Here is an 18,287-nt window from a genome sequence, read left to right on the forward strand (position 1 = left end):
AAGCAATCGACCAGCGAGTGCTGATGGGGAATAAATTAATAAAATCATTAAAATTAGAAAAATATCCTATTATGAGGAGGCAATTCCTCAAGCGAATATTTTCTACTTGCACATTTACGATGGTTGCGATAAAAGTTAATTCTAATATGCATGGTGGTTAGTGTGTTAAGTTTATTATTATAATTATTAGGTGCTGTTGCTGTTGCTTAAATATCATATCACAATGAGTGTCTAGCCCCTTAAGCTGCGGTTGTGCATTGTCCGCATTCGGTGGCAGATTTCTATAAGTAATGGGTGTTAATTCTCGATTTTTACAAGCTACGTTTTTCAACAGCAACAACAGCAACGAAGTCAACGAATTAAAAGTTCGAATGATGTATGAATTATAAGTTTTTCAAATGCTCGCCAGTGTTGTGAGTCAGTCAGAAATGCTCGCTTTCTTTTTGCCGAGGCCCAACATAAACCCAATCCGGATGGGCCCTGGCGACGAGCACGGCTTTGGCGATTGGCGTATATCTAATCGTAACGGGATGAGGTGCGGTCTGGAATGATATGCCAAATATTTATGTTTTCCCCTTTCTGATCTGCTCATGTACTTACACTTGCGCACTGGCGAACGCGAACGGGAACGCACATAACGATGGCTGCCAGAGCTCTTCGGATAATTGCGTTGGTATTCGCGTTCGCTGCGGTTGTCGCGGTGGTTGCGGTAATCGCGATATTCACGGTCGTAACGGTTGTTACCGCCACTGCGGTAGGTATCCTTGTTTGAGGAAGACCCGTAGTCGCGATAACGGGAACCACGCGGCGAACCTGAGCGACCATTCTGGTTGCTGTGGGGAATGCAGTTTTTAGTGTCGAAACTCTAGACAAGTGTGAGTAGTACGCACCGAGACGAACGCCCCATGTAGACTCCAGGAGTAGGAGTGTGGGCACGTTGGGTTATTGAATAGTCAACGCGTATGTGACGATTGTCAATCTCCATGCCGCAGCAGGCATCCTTAGCGACACGAGCGTCGGCGACATTCTCGTAATAAATAAAGCAGAAGCCACGCGAACGGTTGGTCTATGGAAGGGAGGGATTAGAAAATGAATTCATGGCGATAAACATGGACAGGTGAGATGTGGAAACAAGCCTTTAGTGGTTTGCCATTGGTTTTTGTAGCAAGCACTCACAATTGTTACCTACTTTAATATAGCCAGACATCCAACCGGACAGGACAGCAAACACTTAAAGCTGTGTTCCGCCATGTGTGGTGGAGTCTGGCTGGGGAGTGTAATTCTAACCGAACTTACCTGGGCATCGATAATCATCTGAATGCGCTCTATCGGGCCGTATTTGCCGAACAGTTCGCGCACCTTCTGCTGCGAAGTATTGGTGCTCAAACCAAAAACACCGATGCAGCGGTTCCTGTTGGCACTTTCCGAGCCTCCATCAATCTATGAATTGCACTCGTTAAAGAAATCGTGAATAGTTCACACGCTTCGCACACAAATACCTGACGGTCATGCGACTTGCGCTTAGAGTGATAACGTCGTCCTCCAGGCGACTTGGATCGGGACTGCGAGCGAGAACGCGAACGGCGACGTGAGCCCGAGCTGCGGTTGTTCCCATAGCATTCCAAATTAGACCTTGATTTTGTGTTGGAATGGAATTCGATTAGAAAATCTTGAGTTGGTTCTGGGTGTTCTTCTTTTCGTTCTTTCGTGTTGGGAAACTGAAACTGATTTCGACACTTGAAAAATGGCTGCAAGTTGTGTCGTATGTGGCTGATTTTCTGAATTTCTTTGTGGCTTTGTACTAAGAATGGCTGCCATTTCTTGTGTTTTGCAATTAAAACTGATTTTCATACTTGAAAAATGGTTGAGAATTGTGTTTTGTGTGGTTCTGTTGAGTCCTGAATTCTGTTTCAATGGGAAGAATATTTTCTTGGCTTTAAAGTTAGCTTCTGAATTCTGTTTCGCCGGCAAGAAAATTTGCTTGGCCTTGCAATAAATTCGAATAAAATATACGGCTGTTGGAAAATCAAACTTAATTAATCCACAAAGTAGTTCTTACATGTCGTTTGCTTTTTCACTTTTAAATAGTTTTTCTTTCTCAATTGTTTCGAGCAGCTGGAGCCACTTTTCTCACTTCTCACTTCGTTGAACGAAAAAAATAAAATGAAGGATTCCAAAATGACATTCAGAATCGTAGACCTGTCGTCGAAAGGAAAAGCCTACTCGATGCCGATACCCGGGAGTACTCGATATCTATATATGGAATATTTACCTGAGTGATGGACTATTGTCGTGCCTGGACGAGCCAGACGATGCGGAGTCAGACGATGAAGACGACCCGGAACGTTTATGCTTGTAGTTTCTGCAACTGCACTGTTAGAGACCCCGGAGACACCTTTTTCCTTTCAATGGCTTACCTGTCATAGTGGCGATGCGAATGACTTCTATCTTTGGGAGAACGCGAGCACTTAAGTGACGAGGTGTTATTTTACGTTATTCTGAAAAGGGCAGTCTGAAAAGTTTGTAACTCACCATCTTTGTTTTATTTACGGTTTATTTATTACAAATTATTTATTAAAACTTCAATGTGATGCACGCTTGCAGTGTGACCGCGGATTTATCGATATACCGAAATATACCCATGCATTTTTAAAATATACTATAAATATACCTTAAATCTAAAATCATTTTCCGCGATCTTAATATTACTAGTAAGATATGTACATCTTTGAGCCCTGAAATTATAATTTTATCTGATTGATAAACACTGTTTTTTCAGGACCCTCTTTAATTGGATGGATTACAAAATGAGGGTTAAACAAAATGTTAAAAACATAAGTGGAATGAAACGATAGTACACTGAACGAAAGTAAATAACCTGATGACATCGGTCTGCAGCTGTACAAATGCACGTACGGATTTTAATTTTTATGCCGAAAAAAATGAAAAACAAGACTTATTTTGGAATTATTTATTTAAAAAAATAACTTTACTTGTAACTAATAACTTATCTAACTTATCTAGAATCACAGAGCTTAACTACACCTACACCAGACGTAATCAGCGGTTGTACCTCGAGTACCACTGATTTTTCACCATCACATAGTTATAAAGTCTTTGCTGCTCAATGTTGTGCAGATCCGTTACGGTTTTACAAACACGCTCGTTGTTAAAATGACTCTTTGGGGGTGCTTCTAGCAGATTTCCCTTTGTAAACCACTTCAATTCCGAAAAGTGCTTCTTGACACTGGCGCGCAAGGCAGGGCCACTGAATACCGGCTTCCGGAATATCTCATACATATTCTTTTTGCCATACTTCTTGTGAATCTGATGCAGAGTGTGCTCGATATCTGTCTGCTTACAATAGTATATGTACCACAGCTTCCTCTCGGGCTCTCGCAGATCAGTTAGACTCAAAACGCCGAAAAATTCGACCACAAATGGATTACATTTTGTTGGAGCTGGCTTGGGCTTAATGTGGAAAATATATCTCAAATGATTTGCAATTTCAGCGTCGGCTGGAAGAAGATTTTTTATTAGTCATCAACATTAGCTGACAGTGTTATGCCAACGAGTGTGTTTTACCAGCATTTATGTTTTTTATATTCCCTGCCATTTTCGGTCTTCAGGTGATGATAATACTTGTAGAAATGGTCCTACCAAAGGATTTAATTCTGCTTAAATGCCAAACCACTCACTATTTAATTTCAACAGACACGCAATAACTAATCTTAAACTGTTCCTTCTGTTTATTGTTTTCAATTTCACAATGTACCATGAAAGCTTTCCAGCTTTGATACTAAATGCAGCCCTGGCTATCGATAAGAACAGAAAACAGTTGTATCGCGCGGTAAACCAAATTAAATATATTTAAATATAAATGGAAACTCACATGCAATGGAATATACATTTACCAATCTTTGCACGACATGACGGTAGGTATGTGAAGGGTTTTTAAAATTGGCTGATAATGGAACATCGATAAGTGTTCTACTATGTGTAGAAGGCTGCCTGCTATATCACACATTAAATTGTAATCCTCGAGTGGCGGTGATGCACAGTATACCTCTATAGTTCAAATGATAACACGAGCATGAATGTTTTGTTTTCGTTTTCTTTTTGCTGTTTACATACAAATACATTGCAAATCTAGTTCTGGGCATATTACGGTTGTGCTTGTTAATTGCTTAGTTAAATAATTTGAATATGGTCTAAAGTTGTTCGCAAACGGGTTTTCTTATTGGCTTGGCTTGTGTGACGTTACTTTCGGACTTAGAATAAACGTGTAAGTGTAATTGTATGTATGGGCAAAGGTGTTCCGCTTGGTTTTGATTAAAGAAGACGCGCTACTTGGCCAGATAATAAGAAGGAGGCCCTGGGTTATGGGCCAGGGCGTAGACGCGCCTCGGACACGCAAGTGTGAGACGACAGATTCACTTCGAAATGGGGGCAAACGACGACAAGTGTTGTTGTGTTGTAGAGGGGGGTCGTCTACTCTAGAAGAGTGATTTCTTCCTTGACTAAAAATTCAACAACTTCCTCATCGACCTCTTCGGTTTCCAAGTTATCCGTGTCCACATCTGCAAAGAGAAAGAGATAATTAATTAATTATTCCACTAGCAAGGATGAGATCCCAAAACTTACGTCCTCGGAGCATGACGCGACGACTCTTCTGTTCCTTCCATTCGCCAATGCGCTTGTTGCGATACTCCATGAAGGTCTCGCGCAGCTGGGAACGCTTCTCGAGCAGCTCCTTGGAGGCGCGTGTGAGTCGCAGGCGATCCTTCTGTTCGAAGGCGGGATAGTACTTCTTCAAGTTCTTCTTGATATCCTTCTGTTTTTCCTCGCTGAGGAGGGTTGGCGGCCTGGGACGCCACAGGAACTGCACAAAGTTCTTCAGAATGGTGCGCTTGATAATGCGCCCCTGGAACGTGTACATGTTGAAGCCCGTGTCCTCCTTGACCTTCCACGAGGAGACGCCAGTGACCACATACCGGCCAGTGGGGTCCCATTCAACCTCGGATGCACGGAAATGATCGGGCGACGCGCTGATAATGTAGTCATTGGTGGAGTCCACAAACTCAAAGGTGCCCATGGTCAGATTGGCCATCACTATGAACTGTCCTCGCGGAGACCAGAACAGATGCGTGCACGACTTCTTCTCCAGACGCTTGACCAGACTGGGTTTGACACCCTTGTTCACCTCGTAGAAGCTTACGTTGGCGGAGTTCGGCTCGCCGTGGATAATGGAGAACTTGTTGCCGATGGGCTCCCAGGCAAAGGCCAGGATGAGCTCCCGAATCTCCACCGAGTCCACTGGCACCTCCTTCTCGCGCATGTGGAAGATCTCAAAGTTGTAGAACATGCCAAGGAACTTGACGTCCAGCTCCTTCTTGTCCTTCTTCAACTTGGAGTAGCGATCCACTTTGACGCACAGATAGTCACCGGACTTCTGCCAGTGGAGCTTGCAATCGGCCACATGGAATAAGTTCTTGTTGCGAGTCTCTCGCTTCTTGGGTATCTCCATCAAGGTGACGCGGGCAGGTATTTGATTCTGCTCCTCCACCCAGTAGGCGATCACATTGTCCGTGGGCGACCACGAGAATCCCCTGATGCCGGGAATCTTGATGGACTTCAGATCCAGCAGATAGAAGGAGGGCGTCTCATAGATGTGGATTGAGTTGTCTCCCATCCTGCCCACATACTTGTCGTCGTGCGACCAGCGGAACATGGACAGCACCGACATGCCATCGGCCACAAACGAGCGCTTCTCAGCGCCCGTGCGGATGTCCCAAATGATAATCTTCTGGCCAGTGGGGGTGGGGCCGTAGGTTACCAAATAGTTTTCGCATGGCGAGAATTCGACGAACTGGGTGCCAGTGTGGGGGAACTTCTGGATCTTCTGGAAACTGCTGCCGCCCCAAATGGCTACGCCGGGCTTGTGGAACGTCACCACATAGGTGCCCAGGGGAGACCACTTGACAAAGGTGTCAGTGAACCGCTCCCTTGTCTCCAGCTCGTTGGGCTCGGGCAGCACATTCTGCCAGAAGCCAACCTGTACGCAGTTCTGGGATGTTTCCGCAGCCACACAGTATTGGTCATACGCATCGGGGTCATTGATGAAGTTGTAAAGATCGTTTTGCACCTTGAAGGACTGCACAGTGGGCGGTTCCCACTTCTCCGGGATGTTCTCGTACCTTGAAGAGAAAAGAACCACTTAATTTGTGTGCCATGTAGTGGCCAAGGGATGCCTTACTTCTGGAAATCTGTAAACAAATTGACAGAAAACGTATGGTTCTTGTCCAGACGATGGTTGTTAAGTTTCTTGACAGCCTCCTCCGCCATGCCGGCGTGCTTGTACTCCATGAACGCATAGCCCTTGGTCTTGCCCTCCTCATCGACGGGGTACACTACATTCACGATATCGCCACAATGCGAGAAGAGCTTGTTGATGACCGATTTCAGTTTTTCCAGACGCACCGGCTCCACCTTGGGGATATTGTCCACCACGACAACGCTCTCAACACCGTCGGCCTCGGAAGGACGCTGCGCAAGCATGTCACCGAGCAGATCTGCAATACATTATATGAATTATTTATATTTTCGCACATTCATCGCATCATTGAGGTTAGTTTTCCGCGTGTGCTGCGCTGGCAGGCCCGGAGCCGGAATTGGTAATTACCTTCATCGCTGATATTGTCCACGAAATTCGGCGGATCTTCGAAATTGGGCTCCTCATTATAGTCACTGTCGTTCGCATCGCCACCGGAATGGTCCTCACTCTTCTTTTTAGCCATTTTCAGCGATCTATTTGCAATTTTCCGTCATCAAAAACACACGCACGAATTGAAAAGAAAGAAGTGTGACCGTTGGTTTATGGACGGTCAAAAGTATACCGAAATATACCTTTTCATATTCGTTAAATATCGAATATCAAATTCCTCAATTGAGATATTCGATGTAAATTTACCAGCTAGTTAGGACTCGCAGTACTTAAAGAATAATTAAAATATTTCCTATAAAATGGGAGGGAAGTCAAATATATAATACATATAAATAAAAGAATATTAATAAAATCAAAAAAATCGGTAATTAGTTAGACGATCATGATGATTTTTTCATCATTATCAAATATCATTATTATCATTATCATAACAATTGGAATGAAAAATTCAAATACAAATTTGTAAAATATAACGTCACAAGGTTTTGAATCCAATAAAAAGGAGTATTTAAAATAAGCCAATTGATTCTTCAAACGGATTAAATTATTTTTTTAGTGTTAAAAGTCTTTGCAAGATGGTAAATTAAAATAGAACATCAAAATCGAGGAGTATGATTTAAGACTACGATGGTTCCGATGGAAACTGGGAAAACATCGATAGTGGCCACCATCGATGGTGAAAATAGTATAGGTATCCTAGATTACCCTAGTAACAATAGCTATGGTTGAAAATGAAAATTGTTTTTCATCTGTATTATGAACGCAGTATTAACGGCAGTAAAGATATCTGAAATAAAAAGACACACTAAAACTGTTATAAGAACAATTCCAATGCAACGCCTTGCATGCCCTCATGAACAACCATCGATAGAAACACTCATCAATAAATATCGACAGAAATACCGAACATGTCAAGAAAATATCGACAGCCCCATCATCGAACTGAAGTACCTGGTCAATGCGTATTCATCGTCGTGCAACCAAAAAAAAAAAAAAGAAAAAAACAAAAAATTTGTATTAATTGTGTTACAACGCCCATTATAAAACAAAATAACTATTACAAATACGTCGCGCGAGCTGCATCAGCAAATGCCACTGGAAGGGCCGGGCTTTAGGAGTGGCGAGGCAGAACATGATTGTTAGGAATTTTCATATTTGTTGCCTTTTGCTCTATGATTGTGTCTGCCTTGGTGTGTGCGGCTGCGTGTGTGGGTGCGTGCGAGTAGTCAAACAAAAGTATTAAGCAAAAGTTACATATTTAGCAAAGCGTTCATTTCGACTCGTTTCGAAAGGCAGGTCGCCCACGCTCCTTCGACAGAGCCAGAGCCAGAGCCAGAGCTCGTACGAAATTCCAACCTACGCAAAATGAAAATCAGAAATAAGAGAAAAACAGTGCAAGAAAAGGCGATGCTGCAGGCAAACAATTAACCATTGATGGAAAATCTGTGAAAATATGTAGCTATACAGCAATATTTTTGCATGAATGTATGTATATGTGTATTTAAAAGTGAAATATGTAAAGGCAGCAACAGCAAGCATCATCAGCAGCAGGAGCATAGGCGAAAATCTTTATATACACACATGGAGAAATCGCCCAAAAACTTTCTGCGCAAGCCAGCCCTGAGTGGGCAGCCAAGAGTGAAAGAGAGAGACAGATGCAGATGAAGGCAGAGGCGGATGGATACAGCAGAGCGAGTGTGTGGGAGAGCGAGCTGTGCTCCAGTGAGAGAGATAGAGAGAGAGCCCCAGCCTTGATGGAAATGTATGAATGAATTTTCACTTTTGCCAATTTTATGTTAATTATAGTCAGCGCTCAGCGAAGATAGCAGCACAAGCACCAAACTTGTCGAACAATAATGATCAGAAAAGTGTTGGATTAGTTTTCCGCGAGGTTTTTCCTTTATCTTCAGCTGCTCGTCTCTCAAAAACCTTCCACACAGACTCCAGAGCCAGCTTTTGTTGGTTGCTCTCCTCTCAATTTTCGATGCCTCCAATGCCTGTTACATCTTTTGTTGCTTGGAAATATCCCCTCTCTTCGTGCGTGCTTGTGTGTGAGTGTGTGTGTGTGTGAAGTTTTCCAATGTGCCTGTCTACACGCCCACATAAGTGGCCCTGCTTGTGTATTTGGGAAAGTAGAAGTGATTCCGCAGTTGGCTCTGATGGCTGGTGCTTTCTCGCTGCCCTCGTCGTCGAAGCCCAATAAATAGCAATTTATTAATTGTTAATGTTCTTTCAGTGAATAACCCACAACTAAACAGTTCTGACAACAAGTGTGCCAAAATCAAAACGAAAATAGTGAACGAAAAATAGAACAACCGATTGCAAAAACCCCAAAAGGAGAGGAGTGCTTCCCGTTTTTCCCCATCCCGTCTGCTGTAGCTGCTGTTGTTTTTGGTTTTATTTTATTTTTGGAAGTTTGTGCAGCAGCAGCTCTGAATGTCTTTATGCTTTAATCATGGTGTATTTTGCCACCAACAACAACAACACCAACACAATACGCTGCTATATTAAAATCTTTCTGATTACGAACCATGACAGAAGGACATGAAAGGTAAGTGTTTCCAATATCCCTCCCCATACCATAATTTGTTCACAATTGCATAGCAATCCCCTCATCCGTCCCTCTCGTGAGCTGGTTGGGCATTCACAGGCTTAAGTCGAGCCTGATCCTATGCGTATCCAATTGTGTCCAATTAATTGCTGCAATTGAACGCAATTCGTAATGGAAACGATTCTTAGTTGCAGTTTTTCCTCAATGAACAAGACACGACACGCCATCCACATGAATTCTGAATGAACTGTGTGGTGTGGGTGATTCATTGTCTGCCTGGGCTGCTTGCTGCTTTGCTTGCTGGCTTCGGGTCCGCCGGATAAGTCTCCACGTAGTCTGTCTGTCGCCACATTTAATGAATGAAATGAAACGCCCCCGGACGACTGATGGTTTCCCTGTCGTATTATTGTCTTTTGCTTGCCACAGTTTAAAGTGTTGTCGGCGATTTCCACAGATGATGTCATTGTGTCTGCTTTATTATTGCTCTTTTATTGTGTGTTCTTAAGTACACATTATCGTTGCGGAAAGGGAAGCCTGCGCAACAAGAACATCACACCCAAGGCTCCGGCTAGTTTCATTCATGTCGTGCCATCTATATTCCCGTTGCTACAAATACATATATAATGAATTAATTTGCACGATTGCCTCTCCAAACATGCATACTTATACATACATTTGCAACGGGTGCCCTAGCTGATTCCAATAGTTCTGTTTTCTATGAAGAACCCCGTATGTCCGTATTAAATGGAAACAGTATTCGATTTTACAAGTATTTTTGCATTGGAAATGGATTTGCCTTTTAAATAACGCTAACGGCATCGGCATCGGTATCGGGTATCGGAGGTACTGAACAGCGCACCCATGAAATGACTGACGACAACCACGCGACAACAACAACAACATGCAAATTGATGCTGACGGAGTTGTTGTTGTTGTCTGTCGAACAACTATTTTAGCTGTAAATGGTATTGTGTATTGTATATTGGAAGGTTCTATTGTTGTCGTTGAGCTCTGTGACAGAGTGTATGGGTGGCCAAAGCACACAAACATACTGGGCGCAGCCACCTGCCCCCCTCCTCGCAACTCCAATACATGCACACACGCACACTTGCGCCGTTGTTCATTCATCATTTGCTGCTCCTGCTGCAGCCCTGCTGTAGTTGTGTGTGTGTGCGCCGTTGTGTGGGTGTCGACGCAGCAAACGCAGTTGGCAACACTGTTTCGGGGAAAGCTTTATGGCTTGGACATAACTAAAATAGGTCTCCATTAATGAATATTTGTAATAGAATGTGCAAAAGGTGAAGATAATTGCATATGGCCCTATTTATTTAGACTAGAACATTTGTGGGCGACAACCCTCAGTCGTCCGACAACTCAATGCGCACACACACGAACACGCATGCAACTGGAGCTGCCCCCACATTATATGGCTATCTCGCTTGCTCTATTTCCTACGCATGCGCCAATTGGAGGGGAGAGCTTCCAAAAATATTGATGGACTTTTAGTTTCAGCTTGAGGCAGGCTCTTCTGCCTATGTGTGTACATGTCTGCCTGCATATGTACATACAGTGGCGGAAAAAATAATAGAAACGACAGTTTTTTTCGGTTTTTTCAAAATTTTGTTCAGCGAAAATTATTTTTTTTTAAGTTTCATATTTTTTATTGATAGCTTACCTAACAATGTTTCAAAACGTAACAAAACCATTTAACAAAAAAACTCGATATACCAGAAATTAATTTTCAAAGTTTTTAGGCCCGGAAAAAATAATAGAAACGAAGCCTAATCTTTTCATAACTTTTCTTAAAACGGTTTAATTTGAAGTATATTGGTAACAATTCATAAACTAACGGCAAAAGAAGATATAAAATAACTTCTCCCGTTGATCCGGTTGTGTTTGTTGTTGTTAGAGCTTCAGAATGGCTCGCGGAGGACATTGTACGGATTTAGAAAGTAAAAATATCCTTACACCAGGATATGAAGGTCACACAACGTCAGATAGTGTTACTATTCTAAAATGGGTTTAATAAAAGCTTTTTTGACGATTAAGGACAAAAAATAACGAAACACACGCGGAAGAATGCAGCAACTTCGGCTTGGTTCGACACACCACCTTGTTCAAAAATCAAAAAAAAATTCTTTGTCTCTTCGGAAAATTTGAAAAACGATCTCAATGCATCGGTTAGTAGTCGTACTATATGACATAGGTTGATTTAGGTCGATAAAAAATTACACAAAGCTAAAGTAGATGTATATACTTACGAAAATGATATTCAGATAGGTACCCAATGCCCCAAGGTGCATTTATTTCGTCCTGGGTACATTTGGTCGTGGGAAGTTGTATTAAGGTGCCTAATATGAGATTTCCTAACAAATCTGAGCAAATTGACTTTAGTTTCATTTGCCTACAACACTTTTTTTTTGACTATACGAAATAAATGCACCTTGAGGCATTGAGTACCTTTCTGAACCTCATATTCGGGCTTAGGTATGTCCATTTCATCTACGTGTAATTTTTTATCGATCTAAATCAACCTATGTCATACAGTACGACCACTAACCGATGCATTGAGATCGCTTTTTAAATTTTCCGAAGAGAGAAAGAATTTTTTTTGATTTTTGAACAAGGAGGTTTGTCGTACCAAGCCGATATTGCGTGCATTCTTCCGCGTGTGTTTCTTTATTTTTTGTCCTTAATCGTCAAAAAAGCTTTTATTAAACCCATTTTAGAATAGTAACACTATCTGACGTTGTGTGACCTTCATATCCTGGTGTAAGGATATTTGTTCTTTCAAAATCCGTACAATGTCCTCCGCACCCCATTCTGAGACTCTAACAACAACAAACACAACCGGATCAACTGGAAAAGTTATTTTATATCTTCTTTTGCCGTTAGTTTATGCATTGTTACCAATATAATTCGCTTAAAACCGTTTTAAGAAAAGTTATGAAAAGATTAGACCTCGTTTCTATTATTTTTTCCAAGACAAAAGCGTGGTCTTCATACAAATCAGGATACACTGCTTAAAAAACTTACGAAAGGAGCCCTAAAGAGGGTCCTATATAAAGCCCTAATATCCTGCAACAAAGCACACTTGCTTTGATGTAAACAACTTTCACCAAAAACAAAATATTTGGATTCAAGTGTGAATCGCCTGTCGTTTCTATTATTTTTTCCGCCACTGTATGTATGTACATGATTGTATATGTACATATATATGTAAGTTTGGTTGGAGGGAGTTTTAACTGTTTTTCGCTACACCTCAGGTGGCAACTCCTATTTTATTCCAAGGCTTTCTTTCGTTCGAAGAATTGCTTGAGATGGGTTGCTGTGCAACCCTCGCTGCATCCCATTTCATTCACACTCTCGGAAATCCTTGGGTCTGCTGACGTCGTCGCCCGCCTCCGCATTCGCCTCCGCATTGACATGGTAGTGCAGCCTGAATGAAAGCTGGTGCATTGCCTGCCAGCCAGTCCTTGACATGTCCCTGGGTGCTGTGACGTCGACTCTATTCCGGGGACTCTATTCAATTCATTCTGTAAAACTAACGAAACTAGGACAAGTGTAGGTGTGTGTATGCATGGCGACACATCAACGCGCGCACACCAACACCAACACAGACGCGAGCACAAACACTCTCATCCATACAGGAGCTGTAACTTCGCTGAAGCTTTTTTCATTGAGTAACTCCAGAAGTAGAACTCCATTCGGATTCAACGGCAAAATGTATTCAAACTTGTGCGCAGGTCGCTGGACGAGTTCTTGTGGGAAGCCTTTGGAACCTTTGGAGTCATTCATAAGACTAGAATTGGAGTTGGTGCCGCGAATAGCGAATGAATTCTGAGAATGAATCGGAATCCCAAACCGCCCCACCCACTATCGAATGTGGTTTTGCACTTTTGCTACCCTTAATTTACACTCTTCTGCATCTCTCCGCTGCTCTGCTCTGTGCGATGTATTTTTAAACCGAAGGACTTGTAGTTATTTTTAGTTTCTGAGGGCTCTTGTTGGTCTCTGCTTTTTTTCGGTGCTGATGCCCATGACCATGCCCCTGCCCTTGCCATTGCTCATGGATGAATCAGTTCTGCAAGCAGGTGCGCCGCCTTGCTTTGGCTTCCTTGGCCTGCCAAAACAATTCAATTAGCCGAATTAAGGACACTTTTAGGTTATCCATTCAGTCAGGGATATATGCAGATATAGAGGAAGCCTTGAGGGTCCGCTGGACAACATTCGTTGCCAGACACTGGTGGCTACCACAATGGCTACGGTTTCCTATACCAAATTGAGCTCAAAGCGCAGGCCCAGCAGGTAGAATATTTTGGGATTCTGTCATCTTCAATTTGAATGTGCTTGGATTAATGCTGAAACTAACAATATCTTCGTTTTTATTTGAATCTGTTTGCAGCGAATTCTTAGTTACAGTACGCGCACAGGTAATGACCAGAGACGAGAGTACCGAGGGCTGGCTACCGCTGGCCGGGGGTGGTCTGGCCAATGTTTCCATACGGAAACGGGCTAGGCTATCCCCACTGGCATCGGGTCATGACTACATCATCTATGGGCAGAGGATATCCGATCAAAGTGTGAGTACATCCGGCACACTTGTTGAAAGATCTCGCATTTGAAACCATTCTATATTCTATCCCGCAGGTCATATTGAGCTGTGTCATCAATCGTGATCTAAAGTATTACAAAGTAATGCCAACATTTCATCATTGGCGCGCCGGCAAGCAGCGCAACGGCCTCACATTTCAAACGGCCGCCGATGCGCGTGCCTTCGACAAGGGTGTGCTGCGCGCCTATAATGAACTAATTGATGGTAAAATCCAGTCCCTGGACACAGATTCAAACGACACACTTGTAGTTGCATGCTTATACCTCACACACGCCACGCTCCTGGCTCTCTGCTTTCTATCACGCTCTCTAATGCTCTCTGAAATCCTTATTTAAACTTAAGCTTTGCCTGATATGACTCCTATGCCTCTTTCCCATCTGCGTCTCTGCTTTCTTTCGAATTTGCTTTCATTTACTAATGCATTTATATATTTTTTCGTATGTCTTATGCTCTATTTTTTGCCACAAAACAAATCAAAATTTGTCAAAAAAACCAACCACACAAATCATTGGAATTTGATCGATTTGTTTCAAAAACTCAAAAACAAATCGACAATCTAATCTAATTAAATGTGTAATTTCAAACGAATTGGTAAGTGTTTAATGAGGCTCTACTCGAAATTAGTTTACAATTTGCTTCATTCACGGATAAATGTTATGTGTAGATACATAGCCCCACACGTGGGTCTGTCCATCTGTTGGCTTCTTCATTTTCAGATCTTTCTATCTCCTTGCTCTCAACTATCTTCTACTCTAAATTAAACTCTTTTCACTTATTAATGCTTCAACTATTCAACTATTGCTGCTTATAATTATTAGATCTATGTTTATAGAATCTAGATGTTTGTGGTTCTTGCGATTGCTAAAGTTTGTTTGTTTTTGTTTAGGACTGGCCAAATCGAATCCCACAATTATATGCCCACCATTGACCAAATATGATTCGGTTGGTGAAGATGATGTATTCATGACCCTGGACCTACCTGTGGAGAGCGAGAGTTTACAAAAGATACATTCAAGCCCCGAGGGCAGCGAGAAAAGTCACAGTACGTACTTCCCCATCAATATACCGCAGACGCGGGCTGCCATTACGAGGCGAGTGCTAAACCTTCCATTCGCAGAGAGCAAGGACAGCTACAGTAACAATTCCGATTCGGAGAAGCTGCCAGCGGCACCAATCCACTACATATCCACGGACAAGACATCAACAACAACAACGGCCCAGGATGGACCACCGTCGTCTACTGCACCGGCACCGGGTGCCGCCCAGATTGCGGCCAGCGAAAATTACTCTTATGTCACGCTGACCGCGGTCCACCACGACTATAACTATCCGGTGGTGGACCAGCCAGTGGGGGCACAGGTGCTCAATGCACGCCGCGAGTCGATCAGTGCACTGAAGAAGCGCAACGCACTGGAGGCGGCCCAGGCGATGGCTGCTGCCCAAACGGCGGGCACGGCCGGTAGCGGGAAGGCGCTGCAGAAGCAAAACGTATCGGACATACTCAAGAAGGAGACGCGTCTGCGGTGTCGCTACTGTCACGAGCTGTACAGCGAGGATTTCAACCGGCGAGGGGCCTGCGAATACGCCCCGGACACCTTCCGCACCGGCTACGAGTGCATCTCGGGCATGGGGTGTGCCAGGTGCATGATCTACCACTGCATGAGCGATGCCGAGGGCGAGACGGCCCAGCATCCGTGTGACTGTAGCGTGACCGAGGCCGGGTGTACCAAGCGCTGGCTGGGCCTGGCGGTGCTCTCTCTGTTCGTGCCCTGCCTCTGGTGTTATCCGCCGCTGCGGGCCTGCCACTGGATGGGCATCCAGTGCGGCCTCTGTGGCGCCCCGCACAAACCGCATGTCTGACATTTGGAGGCCAGATTGCAGGGACAGTACGATGACGACCCCAGGCCCAGAAGCGAACTCCACAAGCACAAAAACCAGCAGCCGAACCACCAAAACCAAAGCAAAAACCAGCTAAACCAGCAGCACCACCACCGCTGCCAGACGGACGAGCCGGCCAGAGACACCAAAAGTCAGACGCTGTGGCGCCCCAAGCCTCGCCAGTCCCAGCCCCAGTCGCAGCCTCAATCGCAGCGGCACTTTTACAACTGGGAACTGTCGCAGAGCCTGGGCGCCCCACAGCAGCAGCAGCAACAGCAGCCCTCGTACCTGATGCAGCCGCGTACCAGCAAGGCAGCCCAAAACGACTATGGCCGCCTGCTGTTCTAAGTGAAGAAGTGTGTATCGCTTTTTGTGCGATTTTGGGAGTTGCGAATCTGGCGAATCCCTGTAAACTGTACACCATATGATTTGCCATAATTTATTGTACATACAATAGAAAGCAAGCGAATTTACGCATGTATTTTATATATAATACGAGTATACATACATACACACACACATATACAATATATATTTTATAATTGTAATTGTAATTTATTATTAGTGCTTATCTCTCGGTTAATTATACTTTTGTAAAAACGGGCTATTCTTTTAATTCGTAATCTTATCATTTATGTATCGTATACCGTATACCTTACTGTATCGTATGGTATCGTATCGTATCGTATTGTTTTTCTACCATCCCAATATAAATACATTAAGTTTGTTCATTTTAGTTTTTAGTTGATTAGGGATTACAGGAAACTCACACTTGTGCACGATTCGAGAACTTGGAGAACAGTATTAATGCCGAGGCAGCGGCAAAAACAAGGACTTACATATATATTTTGAATGGTGAATGAGACTTTCACAATGTCCATCGCTCAAATTGCACGATAAGCATGAAAAATTCAACCTGATGCGTCTTACACGACATGATGACACGCAGCACACAAAATACACACAAAACCCAAAACCCTGTCGCACAAACAGCCTTTCCACCAACTAAGAGACGAGTTACAAATTGTTTTTGACTCAGTATAAAAGAACCAACGTTCAATGCTCAACCCACGTGTCCTCTGGCTGCTCGATTAATTCTTCACTTAGACAAGTTTTAGTTTAAAAAACATTAAGCATATTGTTTACCTTCGAAAAAGAATGATTTTGACTCTTTCTAGGGCTCATGAAGATTCAAAATATTTCTTTTGCCAACAACAACAAGTTATAATTTCCAACAAACGTTTATGTTGAACCAAAACAGACGAAAAAAATCAATGGAAAAACAAAAAAGAGTATGGGGCATACGAGAACAGTAGCATTGAACTAAGTTAATCTTTTGGAATCTAAAATCTTAATAGTTGTAGAACGAAAAACAATTTGTAATTTGAAGGGAAACGCTGGAAGCTTTTATGCCGTTTATAAAATGGCCAAAAGCCAAGGCATTTCGTGGAAAGGCTGGACACACGAACGAGGAGGGGGCACAAACATCAGAAACCATAAACAATTGTAAGTGTTTCGAAAGAACAAAATCGAGGGGAAACTCTATATGCAGCTATATATGTATATGTATAATATATAATAAAAAAGAAAACTTAATTTATTTCTTACTATATAAATATTGTTGTATGTACTAAGTCAGTGACGAAAAACAAAAGAGAACTTCATACAAAACTAAAACTACTTGAATGGAAAAAGAAAACAAAAACGCATATTTATTCGAAAAAAATAAGCAAAGGTTGTGCAAAAAACACATTAAACAAAAGCAACAGAATATTATATTATAAAGAAACAAAACAAAAACAAAAACAAACAAACAAATTAATCTATAAATGGAAATTTGTAAGTATGTAATGTATGTATGTTTGTAATCCATGTATGTACAACATTTAAAACGTTTACGAAACCTACATATGTCAGTGTGAAAAGAAAAACTTTGAAACATCTAAAATATTTGCGCAACTTGACGAACGAAAGAACTAAGATGAAACTAATAACTTAAAGGAAATATACAAAACACGCAGAACAAGAAGTACAAACTGTTAAATATATACTTTACGATTACCTTACCTTACCATGTGTACATATACTGTAATTACTTCGAAAATTGGTAACCTAACCTCTGAATGTTATTGCTGGCCACCACCAATACTCTTCAACTCTCAAATATTTTCCAAACTAACACACAAATCTGTAAGTAGCTCAAATGAAACGAACCGATCCACAAAACGATCGGACCAGGTGTCAACTGTTGCAAAAAAACACACACAAACAATTTATTGAATTATTTTTCTCATATCGAGATTGAAATGCCCTTTGCCAACTTCTCTGTATTTGAAGTTGTGTCATGCTGTCACCACCACCACACCCATAATCCCCATAGTTCTGAATTCATCGACAACGTTTGCCCAATTATCCGCATATTACATACTCATATTTTAAAGAAGAACGAAGTTATGCAGTGATGTTGGTACATATATGTGGTATGTCGAAAAGAGATATGTTAAATGCAAAGGGAAGGT

General features: G+C 42.5%; 4 protein-coding genes across 5 annotated transcripts; 1 reads left to right on the plus strand and 3 right to left on the minus strand.

Annotated features, from left to right (window-relative positions):
- Window positions 1–80: 80 nt before the first annotated feature.
- Window positions 81–2,550, minus strand: LOC117892228 (transformer-2 sex-determining protein). 2 transcript variants are annotated; one of them, XM_034798331.1, is made up of 8 exons: window positions 2,533–2,550; window positions 2,418–2,467; window positions 2,273–2,362; window positions 1,500–1,632; window positions 1,297–1,440; window positions 891–1,066; window positions 601–833; window positions 81–542 (listed from the first exon to the last, which is right to left on the minus strand). In XM_034798331.1, the coding sequence occupies exons 1-8, from the start codon at window positions 2,533–2,535 to the stop codon at window positions 517–519; spliced, it is 855 nt and encodes a 284-aa protein (XP_034654222.1). In that variant the 5' UTR covers window positions 2,536–2,550; the 3' UTR covers window positions 81–516. The 2 variants fall into 2 exon arrangements, with proteins under 2 accessions (XP_034654222.1, XP_034654223.1); XM_034798332.1 differs by lacking the exons at window positions 2,273–2,362; window positions 2,418–2,467; window positions 2,533–2,550 and adding an exon at window positions 2,060–2,205 and having other exon boundaries at window positions 93–542.
- Window positions 2,551–3,027: 477 nt separating this feature from the next.
- LOC117892229 lies at window positions 3,028–3,754 on the minus strand. Its single transcript, XM_034798333.1, has 2 exons — window positions 3,586–3,754; window positions 3,028–3,518 (listed from the first exon to the last, which is right to left on the minus strand). The coding sequence occupies exons 1-2, from the start codon at window positions 3,614–3,616 to the stop codon at window positions 3,061–3,063; spliced, it is 489 nt and encodes a 162-aa protein (XP_034654224.1). The 5' UTR covers window positions 3,617–3,754; the 3' UTR covers window positions 3,028–3,060.
- Window positions 3,755–4,096: 342 nt separating this feature from the next.
- On the minus strand, window positions 4,097–6,856 carry LOC117892226 (eukaryotic translation initiation factor 3 subunit B). Its single transcript, XM_034798329.1, has 4 exons — window positions 6,683–6,856; window positions 6,257–6,572; window positions 4,645–6,197; window positions 4,097–4,580 (listed from the first exon to the last, which is right to left on the minus strand). Exons 1-4 carry the CDS (start codon window positions 6,795–6,797, stop codon window positions 4,492–4,494), a joined length of 2,073 nt encoding a protein of 690 aa, XP_034654220.1. The 5' UTR covers window positions 6,798–6,856; the 3' UTR covers window positions 4,097–4,491.
- Window positions 6,857–7,709: 853 nt separating this feature from the next.
- Window positions 7,710–16,721, plus strand: LOC117890526 (sprouty-related, EVH1 domain-containing protein 2). Its single transcript, XM_034795444.1, is given in 6 exon segments — window positions 7,710–7,862; window positions 8,961–9,275; window positions 13,681–13,858; window positions 13,926–14,094; window positions 14,777–14,932; window positions 15,008–16,721. Coding segments are annotated over 5 exon segments (1,632 nt in total). The 5' UTR covers window positions 7,710–7,862; window positions 8,961–9,255; the 3' UTR covers window positions 16,117–16,721.
- Window positions 16,722–18,287: the final 1,566 nt, after the last annotated feature.

Source organism: Drosophila subobscura, chromosome E, assembly GCF_008121235.1.
Source record: "Drosophila subobscura isolate 14011-0131.10 chromosome E, UCBerk_Dsub_1.0, whole genome shotgun sequence".
NCBI lineage: Eukaryota > Metazoa > Arthropoda > Insecta > Diptera > Drosophilidae > Drosophila > Drosophila subobscura.